This window comes from Carlito syrichta, unplaced genomic scaffold, assembly GCF_000164805.1.
Source record: "Carlito syrichta isolate Samal-C Ts95f unplaced genomic scaffold, Tarsius_syrichta-2.0.1 Scaffold126534, whole genome shotgun sequence".
NCBI lineage: Eukaryota > Metazoa > Chordata > Mammalia > Primates > Tarsiidae > Carlito > Carlito syrichta.
The window spans coordinates 23,191-42,956 of NW_007070630.1; the positions used below are offsets into that span (position 1 = coordinate 23,191).

The 19,766-nt window shown below is 47.7% G+C and overlaps 1 protein-coding gene across 1 annotated transcript in view; it reads left to right on the forward strand.

The window, feature by feature from the left end:
• The first annotated feature begins 14,188 nt into the window (after positions 1-14,188).
• Positions 14,189-19,766, forward strand: part of KDM4C (lysine demethylase 4C) — a 311,749-nt gene continuing 306,171 nt past the window's right edge. The window contains exon 1 of the mRNA XM_021707860.1: positions 14,189-14,352. Coding sequence (XP_021563535.1) covers positions 14,209-14,352 — 144 coding nt within the window. The 5' untranslated portion in view covers positions 14,189-14,208. The remainder of the gene's footprint in view (positions 14,353-19,766) is intronic.

A 19,766-nucleotide genomic window follows, 5' to 3' on the forward strand; every position in this document is an offset into this window, starting at 1 on the left:
ATCCACTCACCTCAGCCTCCCAAAGGCGCGGGATTACAGGCTGAGACACCAAGCCCGGCCAGACAATCCTTTTACCTTGGCCTCCCAAAGTGCTGGGATTATAGGCGTGAGCCACTGCCCCTGGCCTAAAATACAGTTTTAATAAATACAATAGCGGACCAAGTGTGGTGGCTCACGTCTATAATCTCAGCAATTTGGGAGGCCAAGTTGAGAGGGTTGCCTGAGCCCACGGTACTTATATCATGGTTGTATTTGTGATTGGTATAAATTAGTTAAGTATTTGAGATCTTGAGGCAAATAAACTCATCTAGTAAATACTGAAAATACTTGTTGATTCATTTGCCTGTCGAGGAAGCTGTGTATTGGTATTGGGGTTAAGGGAATGGGTGATTAGTGAACATATTTGTGAGGTGCTGTGCCATGCATTGCACGTGAAAACACACCCAGTCCATTTCCTTCAAGCTTGGTTTTTTGGACAGGTAGTTATAAAAAAATTTGCTCATCCAAGTACTAACGAGGCCCGACCCTGCTTAGCTTCCGAGATCAACGAGATCGGGCACGTTTATGGTAGTGCACGCCTGTAGTTACAGCTACTTGGAAGGCTGAGGCGGAAGGATCGCCGGAGCCCAGCAGGTCGAGGCTGTGGTGGCCGGGAGCAGCCACTGCACTCCAGTCTGGGCGACAGAGTGAGACTCCAACTCAAAAAAAAAAAGCCCATTGCCACAATTGTCTGAAATAGTCTTCTCACATCCAATGGAAACATTAAGATAATTGTTTGATGTTTTCAACCTGGTTTTTTTTTAGAATAGATGATACCTGTACCATGTATAGTTTATGGGATCTTCGGAAATAATTGGAAAGTTTGCACATTAAATTATCTTTAGGTATGTTTTCAAAGTATTTCAGTTTCTAGGTGTTGCCTTCATGTTTGGGACCAAGAATGAGTAATATACGTGGCCTCCCGGTAGTTGAGAGGGCTAAACAGACGAAGTAATCTCATGTCAAAGCAACAGGGTTTCAAGGCAGAGCTTCTGGAAGCCAAGGGTGGTGTGGGCTCCACCCTGGGCGGGGAGAGGGCTCCAGGCCACGGGCGGGTCGCCGACTGTGTCAGGTCCGGCACAAGCAGCTCAGCGCAGAAGGAAGCGAGGGACTTGCGACCCAGCTGCTCTTTGGGAGCACAGTGGGTAACAGGGACAGTGGTTGCCGGGAAGCTGCCACGTCGGCCTGTGGTGTCCGGACCAGAAAGATTCAGGTACCTCTTGGAGGGGCTGGGATGCCGTTTTCTTTCAGGCCCCCTGAGGGAGACCGGGCAACCCCAATAGGTTTTTAGTGTGAGCTCAGATTCTACGAAAGGCAAGTTTAGGAAGCTATTGAAATTGCTGTGTTTGGCTGCTTTCTGTGTCTATCAAATGCATAAAGATAGAGATTTAGAAAGTGGATGACTTAGGTTTCCAAATTAATATTTGCAGGAGACCAAACTTTTTTTATTCAAGAAAATGTATTTGTTGCCATTGGTTGTGTAATTCTTTGGTCCTGCCTGGACCCACATTTTAGCAGTTTCCTTATTTTCCTAAAAATAGCAGTGAGTAGAGAATTTTCTTTGAACTTGCATTTACTGAAACTGTTCAGAATTTTTCTTTTTGGCCCCTTTCCATATGGTCACATATCTCTGATAATCGGGTGCTGGGTTAAGTTTGCATGTTTTAAAAACGATGTCTGTATTCGGCTTCATTTGTAAATGCCACCTTGTTTCTTTTTTGTTTGTTTTTTTTTTTGAGTTGGAGTCTCACTCAATTGCCCAGACTGGAGTGCAGTGGCCGCTCCCGGCCACCGCAGCCTCGACCTACTGGGCTCCGGCGATCCTTCCACCTCAGCCTTCCAAGTAGCTGGAATTACAGGCGTGCGCTACCACGTCCGGCTAATTTTTTTGATTTATTGTAGAGATGAGGTCTCACCAAGTTGCCCAGGTGGGTCTCAAACTTGCAGACTCAGGCAATTCACTCACCTCAGCCTCCCAAAGTGCGGGATTACAGGCTGAGCCACTGAACCCGGCTGTAAATGCCATCTTGTATCATGCTTAGAAGTTTCATTGATATGCATATTAGACATTACATTTGGTTTCAAATGTCAAATAATAGATTTGGAAGGAGAATGCAGCAGTAAAGAAGGTGCCGGTCCTTCCTAGTGGGTATTTTCTGTTTTTTATTTTTTTTTGAGTTGGAGTCTCACTCCCTCGCCCAGACTGGAGTGTAGTGGCACGCTCCCAGCCACCGCAGCTTTGACCTGCTAGGCTCCGGCGATCCTTCCGTCTCTCAGCCTTCCAAGGAGCCAGAACTACAGGCGAGTGCTACTATGCTACTTTGATTTATTGTAGTGACGACGTCTCAGCTAAGTTGCCTGGGCGGGTCTCAAACCCGCGGGCTCAGGCCATTCACTCACCTCGGCCTCCCAAAGTGCTGGGATGACAGGCTGAGCCACCGAGCCTGGCCAGTATTTTCTGCTTTTAAAGAATAAACGTGATGCTTTGATGATGGAGGCTCTACCTTCTGATAATTGTCTGCTAGGTCCTTATAAATTAAATATTATTTTAGAATTTATTTAGTTTTTTTACTGTCTTTCTTCCGGATCAGGATTTGGCACTCTCTGCCTTCATAGGTTTTTTCCCCCCTTTTCTTTGACTGTCTTCTCTGTGCCTGACAAATCTTGTCATACCATCGTGGTATTTGTCAGCATTGTAATGTCAGAAATTTTAAAAATGAAACACTATAAACCACTTCCTAGATAAACAGATTTCTTATTTAGAATTGCCACTGTTTCTAAATTTTTTTTTTTTTGAGTCAGAATCTCACTCTGAGGCTCACACTGGCGTGCAGTGACACGCTCCAGGCCACTGCAGCCTTGACCTCTGGGCTCCGGCGATCCTTCCACCTACGGCCTTCCAAGTAGCCGGAACCATAGACGTGTGCCACCACGCCGGGCTAATGTTTTTGTGAAGGTCTCGCTAAGTTGCCCGGGCGGGTCTCGAACCCCTGGGCTCAGGCAGTCCCCTTGCCTCAGGCTCCCAAAGTGCTGGGATGACAGGCGTGAGGCACCGCACTGACCTGGAGGGCACTGGTTTCAGCGCACATGTCTGCGGCTCACACCCCTTTTCTCTTCAGGCCTTTAGGAATCTGCCTCTTCCCCAGGCGGTTTTCTACAGCCCCCACCTGTGTGGCCTCTTCTTTTCTCCAGGATCTCCCATAACATTTATTCTTTCACTCTGAATTTGACCCTAAAGCTTATACTGTCCTGTCGTTTCAACTTGGCTAGGATTTCTCACCCTCTGCATTGTCACCTTATAACAAGGAGGAAGAAATCTGTTGTCAACTTCCCATCTTTTTTGCTGTTGTTGATTTCCTTCTGAATTTGGGCAACCTAGACAGCTATTTGGGAGGAATTCTTATTTATTTTTTGAGTCTGAGTCTCAATGTCACCCCAGGCTAGAGTGCAGTGGTAGGCTCATGTCCACCGCAGCCTCGACCTGCTGGGGCTCCGGCCATCCTTCCGCCTCAGCCTTCCAAGTAGCTGGAACTACAGGCATGCGCCCCCACGCCCGGCTGATTTTTCGATTTGGCCCAGGCTGGCCTCCAACCCCTGGTCTCAGGCAGTCCTCTGGCCTCCGCCTCAGGAGCGATGACAGCCGGGAGCCGCCAGGCCCACGAGGAATTCTTTTGATGTTTCCTTCCCACCCACTCCCGGAGGAAAGGTGGTCTCAAGCACCCAAGCCTCCCTGTCCACCGTTCCGCCCTTGCAGTTCTCAGTGAAGCCCAGTCACTCCTGGATTTTATCTTTTCCAAGCTAGTGGTTTTGTGTGAGTCTGTTAACTTCTTGCTGCTTCCTATTCAGGGCTTCCTGTGAGCTGCTCCAGCTGGCAGCCATGCAGACCGAGGCTTCTGCTTCAAGCTGGCAACTCTGACAGAAGGCAGGGGTCCTAGGTTGCCACGTGGTCTGCCTCACTCGGTCTTTTCTGTGGTGGGTGTAGCTCTTTCAGTAGTCAGGGCCTGTGTTTTACATTTTTGAGACTGCTCCCTTTAACTATGTAAGATAAGAGAGTGATTATCTCTCCTCTTTATTGCCTCCAGGTTCTTTTTTTTTTTTGGCTTTGTAGTCTCACTCTGTCACCAAGGCTGGAGTGCAGCGGCACGCTGCTCACAGCCACTGCAGCCTCAACCTGCTGGGCTCAGGCAATCCCTCTGCCTCAACCTTCCAAGTTGGCTAAACTACAAGCGTGTGCCACCATGCCTGTCTAACTTTTGATATATTGTAGAGATGAGGCCTGGCCAAGTGGCCCATGCTGGTCTTGAACCTGTGGGCTCAGGCAGTCCTCTCTCCTTGGCCTCCCCAAGTGCCACGATTATAGGCGTGAGCCACTGTGCCTAGCCTGCCCCCAGGCTCCTAAATAATTTTTTTCTCTTTTGAGTTGGCGTCTCCCTCACAGCCACTGCAGCCTCAACCTCGTGGGCTCAGGTGATCCTTCCCCTCAGCCTTCTGAGTAGCTGGAACAATTCACCTGCCTAGGCCTCCCAAAGTGCCGGGATTATTCGCCTGGAAGGATCAATCTTTTATGACTTTTGAGAAAGGGAGTAAAAGGGATTTATAAGGATCTTTGGGGTTAGACTGCCGGGAAGTCAAGGATCCTCTGAAACCGCTGACTGGAAGTGCATAGACCACAAGGAGGCTCTGGGTAATGTTACTGGCTAGGTGCAGGCATGCTTGGACCCTTGCCATGCCCTTCTCTAGGTCCTGTGGCAGTGTGGGCCGACATTAGCATGTCTCTGTATCACAAGGACTAAGGCTTGTGAGGGACACAACAGAATGTCATTATTATCAGATAATTTGTTTTTGAGTTGGAGTCTCACTCTGCCACCCAGGCTGGAGTGCAGGGGCACACTCATGGCCACTGCAGCCATGACCTGCTGGGCTCAGGTGATCCTCCCGCCTCAGCCTTCCAAGTAGCTTGAACTACAGGAGTGCGCCACCACACCCAGCTAGTTTTTTGATTTATTGTAGCGCAGGCATTCCTCTCACCTCAGCCTCCCAGAGTGCTGGGATTATAGACTTGAGCCACTGCACCCAGCCTATCATATAATTTTTGTGTGATTGGATAGAAAACATTAAAGAATCTGTGGGCAAATGATTGGAAACGGGTTATAAGTATGAGAGTTAATTCATATGAAATTTGCTAAAGAGTTGGCCTGGCACAGCACCTCATGTCCAGCTGTTTGGGAAACAAAGCAGAAGGAGTAGTTGAAGCCAGGAGTTAGGACCAGCCTGGGCAGAATAGCAAGACCCTGTCTCTTCACAGAAATGAAAATGCTCGGTTTGGCGGTGTGTGCCTATAATCCTAACTTAGGAGGCCAAGGCAGGAGGATCACTTGAGCCAGGGTCTTTGAGGTTGCAGTGAGCTATGATTGCACCACTGCACTCAGCCTGGGTGACAGAGCAAGTGACCCTGTCTCTAAAAAGAAAAAAGTCAAACCAAATAAAAAAAGTACTTAATGACACTGTAATAGGCCAGCAACAACAGGAAAAAAATCTTGAAGTCATACCAATTTGAGAAATGCTGTATTGAAAACAAAATGACCATATGTTAAAGATGATGTCATTAAAGGAAAAAAAAAAGGCTCGTGGAAATGTTCCAGATAAAGAATACGGTAGCAATGAGACATGACAGCTACATAAAATTACTAACCCAAGTCTGAGTCCTGTACTGGAGGGAAAAGAATGCTGGAGGGCATGTTATTGAGTCACTCGACAAGAAATTGGAAAACAGAAATTAGATGCAAATCTTGTATCTGCTAAATTTACTGGAGTTAAAAATGACTGTGGCTATGCAAAAGGAGAGCCCTATTCTTGGGACATGCACTCTCCGTTTTTGTAGGGATAAAGGATGACGATATGGCTGGGCGCGGTGGTTCAAGCCTGTCATCCCAGGCTTTGGAAGGCCGAGGGGACAGGATTGCCCGAGTCCAGGGATTCTAGATCAGCCCGGGCAACTTGGCGAGACCTTGTTTCTGCAATAAATCAAAAAATACGCCGGGCGTGGAAGCACATGCCTGTGATTCCAGCTATTAGGAAGGCTGAGGTGGAAGGAACGCCCGAGCCCAGTGAATTGAGGCTGCAGTGGTCTTGAGCGTGCCACTGCACTCCAGATAAAAAAAGAAAGGATAATGATATATGCAACTGGCTGGGCTTGGTAGCTCAGCCTGTAATCCCAGCACTTTGGGAGGCCGAGGTGAGTGGATTGCCTGAGCCCGTGGGTTCGAGACCCACCTGGGCAACTTGGCGAGACCTCATCTCTACAATAAATCAAAAATTAGCCAGGCGTGGTAGCGCGCGCCTGTAGTTCCAGCTACTTGGAAGGCTGAGGCGTAAGGATTGCCGGAGCCCAGCAGGTCAAGGCTGCGGTGGCCGGGAGCGGGCACTGAACTCCAGTCTGGGCGTCAGAGTGAGGCTCCAACTAAAAAAAAAAAAAAAGATATATGCAACTATTTAGGGTTCAGAAAGAATAATATAGGGGGGAAGAGAATGAGCTAAAGCAAATTAGGTAAAATATGTTATTAAATGGGCATGTGTGAAGTGTATACCATTTGTTTTGCTATTCCTGTAATTTTTCTGTAAGTATGAAATTCTTGAGCCGGGCTCAGTGGCTCAGCCTGTAATCCCGCGCCTTTGGGAGGCTGAGTTGAGTGGATTGCATGAGCCCGCGGGTTCGAGACCCACCTGGGCGGCGAGACCTCATGTCTACAATAAATTAAAAAAAAAAATCAGCTGGGCGTGGTAGCACGTGCCTGTAATTCCGGCTACTTGGAAGGCTGAGGCGGAAGGATCGCCAGAGCCCAGCAGGTCGAGGCTGCGATGGCCGGGAGCGGCCACTGCACATGGCCACTGCAACCTCGTTCTGATTTATCGTAGAGATGAGATCTCTCCAGGTTGTCCAGGCTGGTCTCGATACCCTGGGCTCAGGCAGTCTTCTTGCTTTGGCCTTTCAAAGTGCTGGGATGACAGGTGTGAGCCACTGTACCCGACCACATTTCGGGTATTTTTTTTTTCTTTTTTGGAGTCTCACTCCATCACCCAGGATGGAGGGCAGTGGCATGCTCACAGCCGCCCCTGCGTTGACATGCTGAGCTCCAGCGATCCTTCCGCCTCAGCCTTCCAAGTAGCTGGAACTACAGGTGTGGGCCACCATGCCCAGCTAATTTTCTGATTTACTGTAGAGATGAGGGCTGACCAAGTTGCCCAGACTGGTCTCGAACCCATGGGATCAGGCCATCCTCTCACCTTGGCCTCCCAAAGTGCTGGGATTCCTGTGACTTTTCTAAGGATTCAACTTAAATTTGGTAAAAACAATGATGGATTCACAGTTCGTCCATTTACATAATATTTGATTATATAATCAAATAATGGCACTGATGGCAAAAACTGAATTGGAAATAAACACTGTGACTTGCTAAGCATAGATTTCAACTGCCCGTGGATGTAATAGGCATAGCCTATGAGGCAGAAGGATCTCCTGAGCCCAGCAGGTTGAGGCTGTGGTGGCTGTGAATGTGCCACAGCCCTCCAGCCTGGGTGACAGTGAGATTCCGACTCAAGGACAAAAAAAAGCGGACATCAAGGAAGAGATGATTAGGGTTACTAGCGAAAGACAAATGGGTATGAATAAAGCCTTGATTTGAATCACGTCTGGTGTTTGTACACAGGTTTCTTTCCCATTGGCCCTGGCCATCCATTCACAATTGATACTTGTATCAGTCATGCTTCCATTACAGATAATAGACACTGCTCTCACTTAAGCAGAAAGGGATTTGGTACTGAGAGTTGTTAGAGCTTTGTTGAACGTTCCAGGAGAAGGCTCTTGACTGGATTCCTGGGGTTGTTTCCCAGAACTCTCTTGCAAGAGGGACTGTCGAGGGAACTTCTGTTCCTGCTACTAACAGAAGGCTGATTAGTCAGGGTCCAGACTCCTAGCACCTTGGCTGATGTCTCGGCAGCAGCAAGTTATTGCTGCCTCTGTTCTTGAACACCTATCTCAGTTATGATCCAGGGACCAGGAAGAGCGGCCACGCCACTCTGCTAGATCTGTTCCAGCAGGAAGAATGCCCTGTGGGTTTCCACCTCTCTCCTTACTCTGCCACGTCTTTAATTCAAGTCTCTTCAGATTGGAAGAATCTAATCATATTTGGAACGTCTGTTGCAATATCCATTCCTCTGCTCTCCAGACGCTGCAGTCTCTTCAGTGTGAAGACGCTCCAAGCATCTATCACAGGATTTGCACTATGCGCGTCATCATTCGGGCTGGGTCCTCCCACTCCCCAAGTCTGTCTTGGGGCCTTGCATTCTCTTGACACTTCTCTGCTCATCTCCATCCTCTCATTCCTCTGCTCATCTCCATCCTCTCATTCTCCGGTTATGCAACAAGCAGGTAGTGGCTGCCACAGCCTCTCTTTCTCTCTGCTCCTCACTTCTGAGTTCCTGGGGGAGTGATTGCGCCAACTCAGGTCAATTATAGGCTGCAGGATTGGCTCATAGGTGGGGAAGCTTTTGAGGACACGGGCTTTTCCTGAATGGTCTCATTACGAGAGCTAAGTGATAGTTGGTTCTCATTATTTGTAGTAGTTGTGTTCTATAAGGTTGTTAGGTTTAAAATCCCAGGGGCTGCCGGCGTGGTGGCTCAGGCTTAACAATCCCCACACTTTAGGAGGCCGAGGTGAGAAGATCCCCTGAGCCCAGCAGGGCGAGGCTGCGGTGGCCGGGAGTGGCCACTGCACTCCAGTCTGGGCAACAGAGTGAGACACTCACTCAAAAAAAAAAAAAAAAAACAATAAAAAAAACATGTGTTTCGATTTAGATAGTTTTATTTGGTATAATTGTTGATTTATTAACATTGAACTCATGTTCAGGCTGAACCCAGCGTGTGTGACATATGTATTTTCTCATAAGCTCACATAGGTGACTGAAAGCTTGAGCTGTCCTGTGCCTAGAAACGCTTCTTAGAAACGTTGTGCTTGGGGGCCATTTCAAACAGCAAAGTCACCAAAAAAAAGTGCCAAGAATGCAAAAAGCTTGGCGCTAGAAGGCAGAATGGAAGCATTATTTCATTGTGAGAGCCGAGACAAGGAGATCTTGTCTGACTTCCGCTGGGAGTGTGCCTTGGGCAGGTCACACTTTTCATTGCTCCGTGCGTCTCCGAATGGTCACGCAAGCGCCGCAAGTGCTGATTTTGGCGGTAGAAATGCATTTTAGTGAGTGGGTGAATTTGCAAAAACAAAATCCGTCAATAATGAAGATTGACTGCAGGTATGGAATGAGGGTGAGGAGAACTTTTTTTTCTTGTTTTTCTGTCAGAGTCTCACTCTGTCACCCAGGCTGGAGGCCGTGGCACGCCCACAGCCTCGATCTGCTGGGCTCCGGCGAGCCTTCCGCCTCAGCCTTCCAGGTAGCTGGAACCACAGGCACGTGCCACCACGCCTGGCTAATTTTTTGATTTATTGTAGAGATGAGGTGCTTCGTCGAGTTGCCCAGGCAGGTCTCCAACTTGTGGTCTCAGGAAATCCTCTTGTCTCAGTCTCCCAAAGCACTGGGATTATAGGTGTGAGCCACACCACCTGGCGGTCAATTCAGTGTAATTGCCAGAGAGCAGAGTGACTGCCTTCATCTGTTACAGCAAACTTTTGTTTACTCTGTTACTTCAACCTAAATATTTGTGCATGGCCTAATTAATCAATATGGTCACTAATCACTGTATTGTTAGAGATGAATGGACGTTTTATTCCCAGGGAAAAGGATAACAGGATTTCTAACAAAACAAATTAGGTGGTTATTGTGTTGTGCGAGCTGTGGCTGAATGTAAGCTCACCCTTCCCCCTATTTTCTTTTTTTTTTTTTTTTTGAGTTGGAGTCTCACTCTGTCGCCCAGACTGGAGTGCAGTGGCCGCTCCCGGCCACCGCAGCCTCGACCTGCTGGGCTCCGGCGATCCTTCCGCCTCAGCCTTCCGAGTAGCCGGAATTACAGGTGTGCGCTACCACGTCCGGCTGATTTTTTGATTTATTGTAGAGATGAGGTCTCGCTGCCCAGGCGGGTCTCGAACCCGCGGGCTCAGGCAATCCACTCACCTCAGCCTCCCAAAGGCGCGGGATTACAGGCTGAGCCACCGAGCCCGGCCCCCTATTTTCTAGTATTAATAATTACCTCCTTAGTTGGAAGCCAGCTGCTGCGAAAGGAACGCTGGTGTTTAGCCGTTGACCGTTGCGAGTTGAAAGTAAGAGTGCAGGGAGTACACACACACACACACACACACACACACACACACACACACACACACACCCGGGTATTGAAGCTAAAGGTTCAGGGTTCTAAATTTCTGCTTTTAACGGAGAAGTTTTATGAGACATCCTCGGGTTATATACATATAAAACCTATTAAAGACCCTTGGTTCTCATTGTGGTCTTTTAATCTTATTTGTCTCCTTTTGTTACACTGTGTGACTTTTTAATCTCATGTCCAGTGGCCTGTGGTTGATGCATATAGTTTTTATTCATCTGTACTGTGAATCCTTTGTTCTGTAACACTCCACTGCCTCCCAACCTCACTGGATTTTGGAATGTGGCTCATCCTACGTCCAGGATTTGGCACAATGCTTTTTTGTGGTGGTTTTTCTCATGTTCCTCTGTCCCCTCCATTCCCTGAAAGATGGTAGTTAGATTTAGTGACTGAGCTTGGTTTTACTGTTTTGAGTCGGAGTCTCACTCTGTTGCCCAGGCTGGAGTGCAGGGGCACGCTCACAGCCACCGCAGCCTGGGCCTTCTGAGCTCAGGTGATCCTTTCGCCTTAGTCTTCCAAGTAGCTGGAACCACAGGCGTGCAGCACCATGCCTGGCTAATTTTTATTTATTGTAGAGATGAGGTCTCACCAAGTTGCCCAGGCTGGTCTCAGGCAGTCCTGTCGCCTCAGCTTCCTAAAGTGCTGGGATTACAAACTTGAGCCACCATGCCTGGCCAATAAACTATCTTTTAGCGGTAAAGAATGGGAGTCAGCAACTCCCCCCAAATATATGGAAAATAGTTATGTGTTCAAAAATGATCAATGTCAGTCATAATCAAAGAAATAAAACTTCACACCAGACATTTTTGCTTATTATATAGAGAAAAAGTGTGGGGTTTAAGTTAACTTTCCAGATCCTTTAACATATTTAAATTTTTATGATAATCATATGCTAATGCATAGGTTGAGAAGGTCTAAATCTTAATCTAGCTGGATCTTTAATAGGTGCTCTTGATTTGTGGGTAGAATTGGTTTTGTGCAACTTAGGGAGTGTTGATGCTAAGAATGGGCAGAGTGTGTTTTCCAGACCAGTTAGCAAATTAGGTCATGGGCTGAGGTTTGAATTCTAGTGGTTATTCATTTGCTGCCTGTCTTAACAAGTCTCCGTGCCTCAGTTTCTTATCAGAGCCATGGTTCTATGGCTTAACCGGAAATCTCCACTTCTGTTTCTCACTTTTGCCGGGTAATTTTGTTCAGAAGATACCTGCAGTCTGTGGGTCCAAGCTGCCGTCTTATCTTGCCCGAGTTAGTGTAAATTGTCTCCTTGCGATGCTCCTACTTTTAGGCCTGCCCTTTTGGACTCAAGAGCCAGAATGGGACTTACAAAGCGTGAGCCAGCTCACTTCTCTGCTTCAGACCACACAGAAGAGTCGCCTTAGAGAATGATGCCCTCACCTTGAATGAAGTAATGTTTGAGTGCCAGGGACTGGGAAAACAAGAAGGGGAGGAAGGCCAAGGTCATCTCCCATCTCCTGAAGAGCAAGCGGCAGACTCCTTTCCTCCCTCCCAGCTTCACTGTAATCTCACCTTTTCTCCTCTCTTACTGAGTCCAAGCACACCTTGCTGTTCCTTGGAGCCTCCTTCCTTGCTGTTGCCTCAGACTAAAATGCTCTTTTTTGTCGTTTTTGAGTTGGAGTCTGGCTGTCACCCAGGCTGGAGTGCAGTGGCACGCTACCGGCCACCGCAGCCTCCACCTGCTGGGCTCAGGTGATCCTTCCGCCTCAGCCTTCCAAGTAGCTGGAACTACAGATGTGCACCACCACGCCCTGGCTCATTTTTATGATTTACTGTAGAGATGAGGTCTTGCCATATTGTCCAGGCTGGTCTCGAACCCATGGGCTTAGGCAGTCCTCTCACCTATGCCTCCCAAAGGGCTGGGATGACATGTGTGAGCCACTGCGCCCGGCTAAAACGCTCTTCCTTGTATCTGTATTCTTAATTCCCGCCTTTCAGGCCTTGGCTTCTCCGGAATCCCTTCCTTTGCCTAACCTGCATAAACAACAAGCCCTCCGGATGTCCTCTGTCTTCTGCCCTGGGTTCTTCGTGCTATTTACGAGCATTTATTGTCTGTTTCGCTCCATTCGTGTTAGGACTTTGTTGCGTACCCTACTGAATGTCTCCTAGCAGTAAGGCATTTAGTCACTCTTTGTTAAATGGCTGGATGGATTTCCAGTGTCTTTTGTGGTGTCTTCCTCTGCCTAGAGAAATATTCAGGTGGCCCTTGTTCTTTGGCTCAGGGAGAAGGAACACTGGCTTCTGTGGACAAAATGTTTCCACACAGGTGGTCTATCGGCCTCTTCCCTTTTCTGACTGCTTAGATTTTTCTCTTCTCATATTTCATATCCATCATGCAAATGAGTCTGTTTTCTAAGTGACCTTTCTATATTTGGGATGAGTGCTTTCTGTTTCCTGAATTTGTATCACTGTTAATGGCTTGGTACTTATTGTTTCATTCAGCTGGCAAATAATTATTGTAGCAGATTCTGTGCTATTATGGATTCTATTATAGTGCAGAATAAAGATTCTGGCCTGTAGTCCATGGGTTTGGGTGTGTGTTAGAGAGCCTGGAAGTTGTTTGTTTTCTCTTTCACATGCTTTCTTTCTGAGGCCGGAAGAATCCCGAATATCTTCTGCCATGTAATAGTGTATCCCTGGGCAGATTGTTTTCTCCTTTGGATTGTAAGTTCCTAAGGAGTGGTGCCTCCTGCGTTTAGTTGCCTCACAGTGCCTCAGTTTAATTGCCAGAAAGCAGAGCGACTGTCTTCATCTGTTGCAGCAAACTTTTGTTTACTCTGGTACTTCGACCTCAGCATGTGTGCATGGTCTAATTAATCAATGTCACTAATCACTGGCTTGTTAGAGATACAGGTGCTCTTTTAAACTTCCTTTACATAAATGATGACCATATTGCTATCTGTAGTCTTGCTCTGTGTTACTATTATTATTATTGTTACTTGAGTCAGAGTCTCACTCCATCGCCCAGGTTGGAGTGCAGTGACATGCTCACTGCCACCACAGCCTCGACCTGCTTGGGCTCCAGCGATCCTTCTGCCTCAGCCTTCCAAGTAGCTGTAACCACAGGCGTGTGCTACCACGCCTGGCTATTTTTTTGCTTTATTGTAGAGACCAGGTCTCTCCAAGTTGTCCAGGCTGGTCTCGGTCCTTTGGGCTCAGGCAGTCCTCTTGCCTCAGCCTCCAAAGTGCTGGGATTATAGGCATGAGCCACCGTGCCTGGCCAGGTGCGGGGTTTCTTTTGGGGATAATTAAAATGATCTAAAATTGATTGTGGGCATAGATGCACAACTCTGTGAACATACTAAGAACTGTCAGACCATACAAACATAAACAGGTAGACTGTATGGTATGTGAATAACATCTCGATGAAGCTGTTGTGGCACAAACCCACTCTCTGCCTGTGGACGCCCACAGATTGCCCCAGCAGAGCTGTATGTTGTCCTGGGGATGGGAACTCGGTTCTAGGGACCGCCTCGCCTCCTCTCGCTTCAAGAATTCCAGCCTGGCCGAGGCAGCATCTTTCATAGACTTGCAAAGCTAGAAGGTTTTGTTTTTTCATGGAAGGATTTTGAAGAGGCCGGCAATACAGTTCCTCAGTGATTCAATGCCAGGAATAGGAACTTGGCAGGAGGGATTAGAGGCTATTGTTTCTGTTTGGGGGTCAGGGGAGGGAGACCCACTGAGAGTGGTAGAAGGGAATGGTAAAAGAAGAGTTCCTACTGGGAGAGCTGACATGCTGCTTGGGAGAAATGACCATTGACATCAAGCACCAAGTGATTGATTCAGTGCTGATGACTGTTTTCTCTGCAGACACCACACTAGCCATCATGGAGGTGGACGGGACGGAGAGTCCTCTGAACCCCAGTTGCAAGATAATGACCTTCAGACCCTCCATGGAGGAGTTCCGAGACTTCAACAAATACCTCGCGTACATGGAATCCAAAGGAGCCCACCGAGCAGGGCTTGCAAAGGTGATATCCTCGATCCTTTACCCGAAACAAACTTTTGGCCTTTCAGCTATGCTTAGTCTTCATGATGTGGGACGCTGTTTCTTCCAGATGAATTCATTTGCAAAACCTTTGTTCTTGTGAATCCATGAGGAACACTTGATTTCTTCAGAGATTTTTTCCTATTTTTTATTAAATTGTAGTATCGCTTATTCAATCTTATTTTTCTTCTAACTGCATATGCCAGACTTCATTATAAGGCTTCCTCTCTTTCTTTAACCAGAGGTGGCTCACAAAACCTAGATCCACGTCGGGTTTCAGAGGCATGAGAGTCCGTGGTCTTCACCAGTTCCCCATCAACAACTGTTATTGACCTGAAGCTTAGCCGCGCCCCTCATCTCTCCCTTCCTTTCCCTTTCCTTCTGTAGTTTTCCTTTCTGTCTGTTTCATTTTCTTTTTTTGGATATAATATTATATTGAGGTATAATTTACATCCACTTGTTTGTTTGTTTATTTATGAGTTGGAATCTCACGCTGTCACCCAGGCTGGAGTGCAGTGGCCCACTCACAGCCACTCCCGCGTCAACCTGCTGGGCTCAGGCGATCCTTCCGCCTCAGCCTTCCAAGTAGCAGGAACTACAGGCATGTGCCACCACACCCGGCTAATTTTGAAAAAAATTTATTGTAGAGACAAGGTCTGGCCAAGTTGCCCTGGCTGTTCTCGAACCCACGGGCTCAGGCCATCCACCTCGCTTCGACCTCCCAAGGTGCTGGGCTGCCAGGCCGAGCCACCGAGTCCCGCCGACATTCATCCATTCAAAATGTGCAGTTTCGTTGCTTTTGGTCTATTCAGAGTTGTGCCGCCACCGCCTCTGTAGCATTCCAGACCATTTCCCTCACCCCCCAGGGAAGCTTCAGAAGCATTGAGCAGTCATTTCTATTCCCTGCCATTCCCTCAGCCTTAGGCAGCCACAGATCAAGTGATTCTGTCTCCAGATTTGCCTATTCACACAGTTCTGACCTCCATGGAACATATGTTCTAGTGGTAGCATCTTAGCATGATTCGAAAAGGACAGTTAAGCAGAGACCCAGAGGACAGAAAGAAACTAGCCTTTCGAGCTGTGGGGACAAAGGCTTGCAAGTCCAAAGACCTGGCGGACTTGAACTTTGTGTGCAGGAGGAGCAGGACGATGGTCAGTGGGGCTGTCCAGGCATCACAGGGCGTTGGGGGCCTTCAAGTAAAAGGGCCAGGTGCAGTGACTCGCGCCTTTAATCCCAGCACTCTGGGAGGCCCAGGTGAGAGGATGGCCTGAGCCCATGGGAACTTGACAACACCTCATCACTACAATTAAAAAAAAAAATTAGCCGGGTGTGGTGGTGCACACCTGTAGTTGCAGCTACTTGGAAGGCTGAGACTGAAGGATCCCCTGAGCCTAGCAGGTGAAGGCTGTGGTGACCATGAGAGTGCCAGTGCACTGCAACCAGGGTGACAGAGTGAGACTCCAACTGGAAAAAAAAGGTGATGGTGACTTCACTGTGGTATAGATGGTATGCCCAGGTCATGGAGGCAGTCACTTGCCTAGGTCTACAATGAGAGCTTTGAAATAGACAATCTTGATCTAATTCATCCTCCAACCTGAAACCTCAAATGGTTTGTGTGTTTCTTGTATGATGGAAACCTATTTTAATTTAATTTTTCTTTTTTAACACTGAGACTTTGCCAATGTTCCTTATCAGTGTAAGGAAGTTTTGGACAAATTATCTTGGGTTTTTGAGGTCTAGAATCATGTTGTTTGCAAAGAGGGATAACTGGACTTCCAACATGACGGTGAAAAGGAGGGGCTAGAGTGGGCATCTGGGTCTTGTTCCGGTTTTCAGGGGAAATTCCAATTCTTTCTGTTTAGCTTATGCTGGATGTGGGTTTCTCGTAGATGGCGCTGACTGTCTTGAGGTATGTTCCATCTATGCCTAGATGTTCGAGAGTTTTTATTAAGAAGGGATGCTGGATTTTATCAAAGGCTTTTTCTGTGTCTAATGATATAGTCTTGTGGTTTCTGTTTTTACATATGTTGAATTTAATTTTTTTATGGTTCTAAGTGTTAGATTTATAATCTGGGTTTATGTAGACTTGCCACTATCATCACATATTTCCTTGAGCCCTGAGTCTTCCTGAAGCACTCAACTGCACTTGTGCAAAAGAGTCTCCTTGAAGTCCCTACCTCTGCTGTGAAGGTCAAGTGGAAAGGAGCAGACGGGGCAGAGGGGAGGACTCCAGGACTCCAGGACTGCGGCATGGCGTTTGGGTCTTCCTGCACATGGACCCACGTCTTCACTGTCTCTGGCATTGGTCCCCTGAGACTCGTAATTGCGCCACACATCCTGTTAAGGGCCGGTGACGCTCAGCTGCTTCTCCCTCAATGCCCATGGATCAAAGGGGCAGGGGACCCGTAGAAAGAGGTTTATTTCTAAGTTCGAATCCAGGGAGCAGCGCCTGACTCCAGATCTTTGTAAAATGGTTCTGGGCTGGGCTTGGTGGCTCACGCCTGTAATCCCAGAATGTTGGGAGGCCCAGGCGAGAGGATTGCCTGAGCCCACAGGTTCCCCGCCTGGGCAACTTGTGAGACCTCGTCTCTACAATAAATCGAAAATCAGCTGGGCATGGTGGCACGTTCCTGTAATTCCAACTACTTGGAAAGCTGAGGCGGAAGGATCACTGGAGCCCAGCAGGTTGAGGCTGCGGTGGCTGTGAGTGTGTCACTGCATTCCAACCCCGGGTGACAGAGTGAGACTCCAAATCCAAAAAAAAAAAAAAAAAGGTTCTGCCCACCCTTGAAGCCTCCAGTTGGTGTTTACATTCCAGACTTTTCAATACCTATACATTAACCACATCACCAGCAGAGCCTTTATAGACTGCATTTTGCATTTAGATAGTGACATTTAGAGTCCAGGAAGTTTATCATGCATTACAAAAGTCACCCAAGTCACAAGACTCACCATTACATTGATGCAAAAGTTATACAAATCACAAGACTTACCATTACATGGATGCAGTATTATTCAAACCTGGGATTAGGAAGAAGGGAAGTAAATACGGATTCCATCTTTGGGCAGAGTCTGCAGGGAAGTCAAGGATCCCCTCAAGCCACTTGCTGGGACTGCATAGAAGATAGGAGGACTCTCAGTCATGTGCTCGGTGTGCTTGAATCCCTACAATGCCCTTCTCTAGGGACGGCAGTAATATGAACATCAGCAGGTGTCTGTCTGTCTCAGTCTCTCCTACAAAAGTTTTTTTTGCGTTGCAGTCTCATTCTGCTGCCCAGGCTGGAGTGCAGTGGCATGGCCACTGCAGCCTCGACCTGCTGGGCTCCATTGACCCTTCCTCCTCAGCCTTCCAAGTAGCTGAAACCACAGGCACGCGCCACCACACCTGGCTAATTTTTTGATTTATGATAGAGATGAAGTCTCTCCAAGTTGCCCAGGTTGGCCTCCGACCCGCGCGGGCTCAGGCAGAACCAAAGTGCTGCGATTACAGACTGAGCCACCAACGCCCGGCCTGGTTTAGCTCTTTACAAATCTCATTTTGGAACCTGTGTACCTCCAGATTATTTCTGGGGAAAAAACTAACATTCTTTAGTTGGAGATATGCATTAGTGTGGGATCATTTAGCCCATGATTTTGGTCAGGGACTTGCACAGGGTGAGCAAGGATTGGGGCTTCATCTGGGCAGAGGTCAGGAAGGATGAGCCCCTGCTTCTGTGGGGTCAGAGTGCAGCCCTTCATCTGTTCTCCTCCCCCGTGTTTCTTGAAAATATACATGGCATTCCACCGAGATTAACGAGTGTCCTGGGTAGGGTGGCACAACAGTAACTTGAGCACAGGAAAGCGCAGCCACCCTCACAAGGGAGGCTGCACAGGGCACACCTGTGGTGCCGCTGGCCATGTGTCACCGAACAAAGGTGATGCGAGCCGTGATTACAAAACACACACCTGAGTCCAGACCCCTGCCATGATTTGAACTGAGACTCATTGCTGAAGTTAAAGACATTCATTTATTCAGTTCTAGGAGAATTCCCCACTGCCTATTAGTAGGAATCCAGTGAACTGTTTTGAATCACTTTTGCTGTCTTTACCTCAGGTAACAGAAGCTCAGTTTTGCTCATTTCCCCTCTTGCTCTGGAGGTTGCAGGAATCGCCAGTGTATAAAACTGCCCCGGTGAAGCCCTGCTGTACAAGTCAGGACTGCCTTAGTGTGGCTGCCTTGGTCTGGGGACTAGCCCTGGGGAACAGAGCCACCAGCGAGGTCTTTGCTGATGCGCTCTTGCCAGCATTTACTGAGTTAGTCTTAAGTTACGATTGGAAGAATTTGGTTAGGTAGTTCCAATAGTTATGACCTTGGCCTCAGATTGCAATTACAATCTATCATTTTTTTTCTGTTCTCAACTTTTTTAAAAAACGATTTAAGTTGTAGATGTTTTTTTTTGTGTGTGTGTGAGTTGGAGTCTCACTCTCTCACCCAGACTGGAGTGCAGTGGCACGCTCATGGTCACCATAGCCTCTGCCTCCTGGGCTCAGGCTTCCAAGTAGCTGGAACTACAAGTGTGCCCCATCACACCCAAATAAGTTTTTTGATTTAGCGTAGAGACAAGGTCTTGCCATGTTGCCCAGGCTGGTCTTGAACCGGGGGACTCAGGCAATCCTCTTACCTGGGTCCCCCAAAGTGCTGGGATGAGAGCCGGGAGCCACCGCCAGGTTAATGCTGAAGTTTTAGCGGTTTCTTTCTAGAGTAAAGGGTTTAACACCGTGACAGTGTATAAAGTTGATGGTCAAGTTGGGAAAGAGTAATCTAAGAGGAGAGTCTCTTAAAGTGAAAAGCTGTACCTCTTTTGTGTAAAGAGATTATGATGAGCCTCCTTTACATATGAAATGGGTGAAATCTGTCCCCACAGGAATCTGGTCATAGATTGCCCTGGGCCAAGGTTATGTGCATTGTGTAGCCCAGAGAGAGCAGATCACTATCTCTGCCCTCAGGCTGAAGATTGTGAGAAGCACCTTTCCTTTTCTCCTGCTCCTTCCTCACTAGGTAGATGCTAGCATAGCAATTTATTTCAAGGTAGGTAGTGCAAACACAGATTTTACTTGGAAATTTTCTACAGGGAATGGGCCCTGCTGGGTTTAAGGAAATGGTGGTATAAAATGAGTATTAATTTGTTTTTTCGACTTGAAATTTCACTCTGTTGTCCAGGCTGGAGTACACCAAGTCCACGGGCACAATCATGGCTCACCGCAGCCTCCACTTCCTGAACACAGGTGCTCTCCTTTCTGTCTCAGGCTCCTGAGTAGCTGGGACTGCAGGTACAGGTGGCCACCCTGCCCGGCTTCCTGGCTTTTTTTTCTTTTTAGATTAGAACATATAATTTATTTAGAGAGAAAGTAGGGGG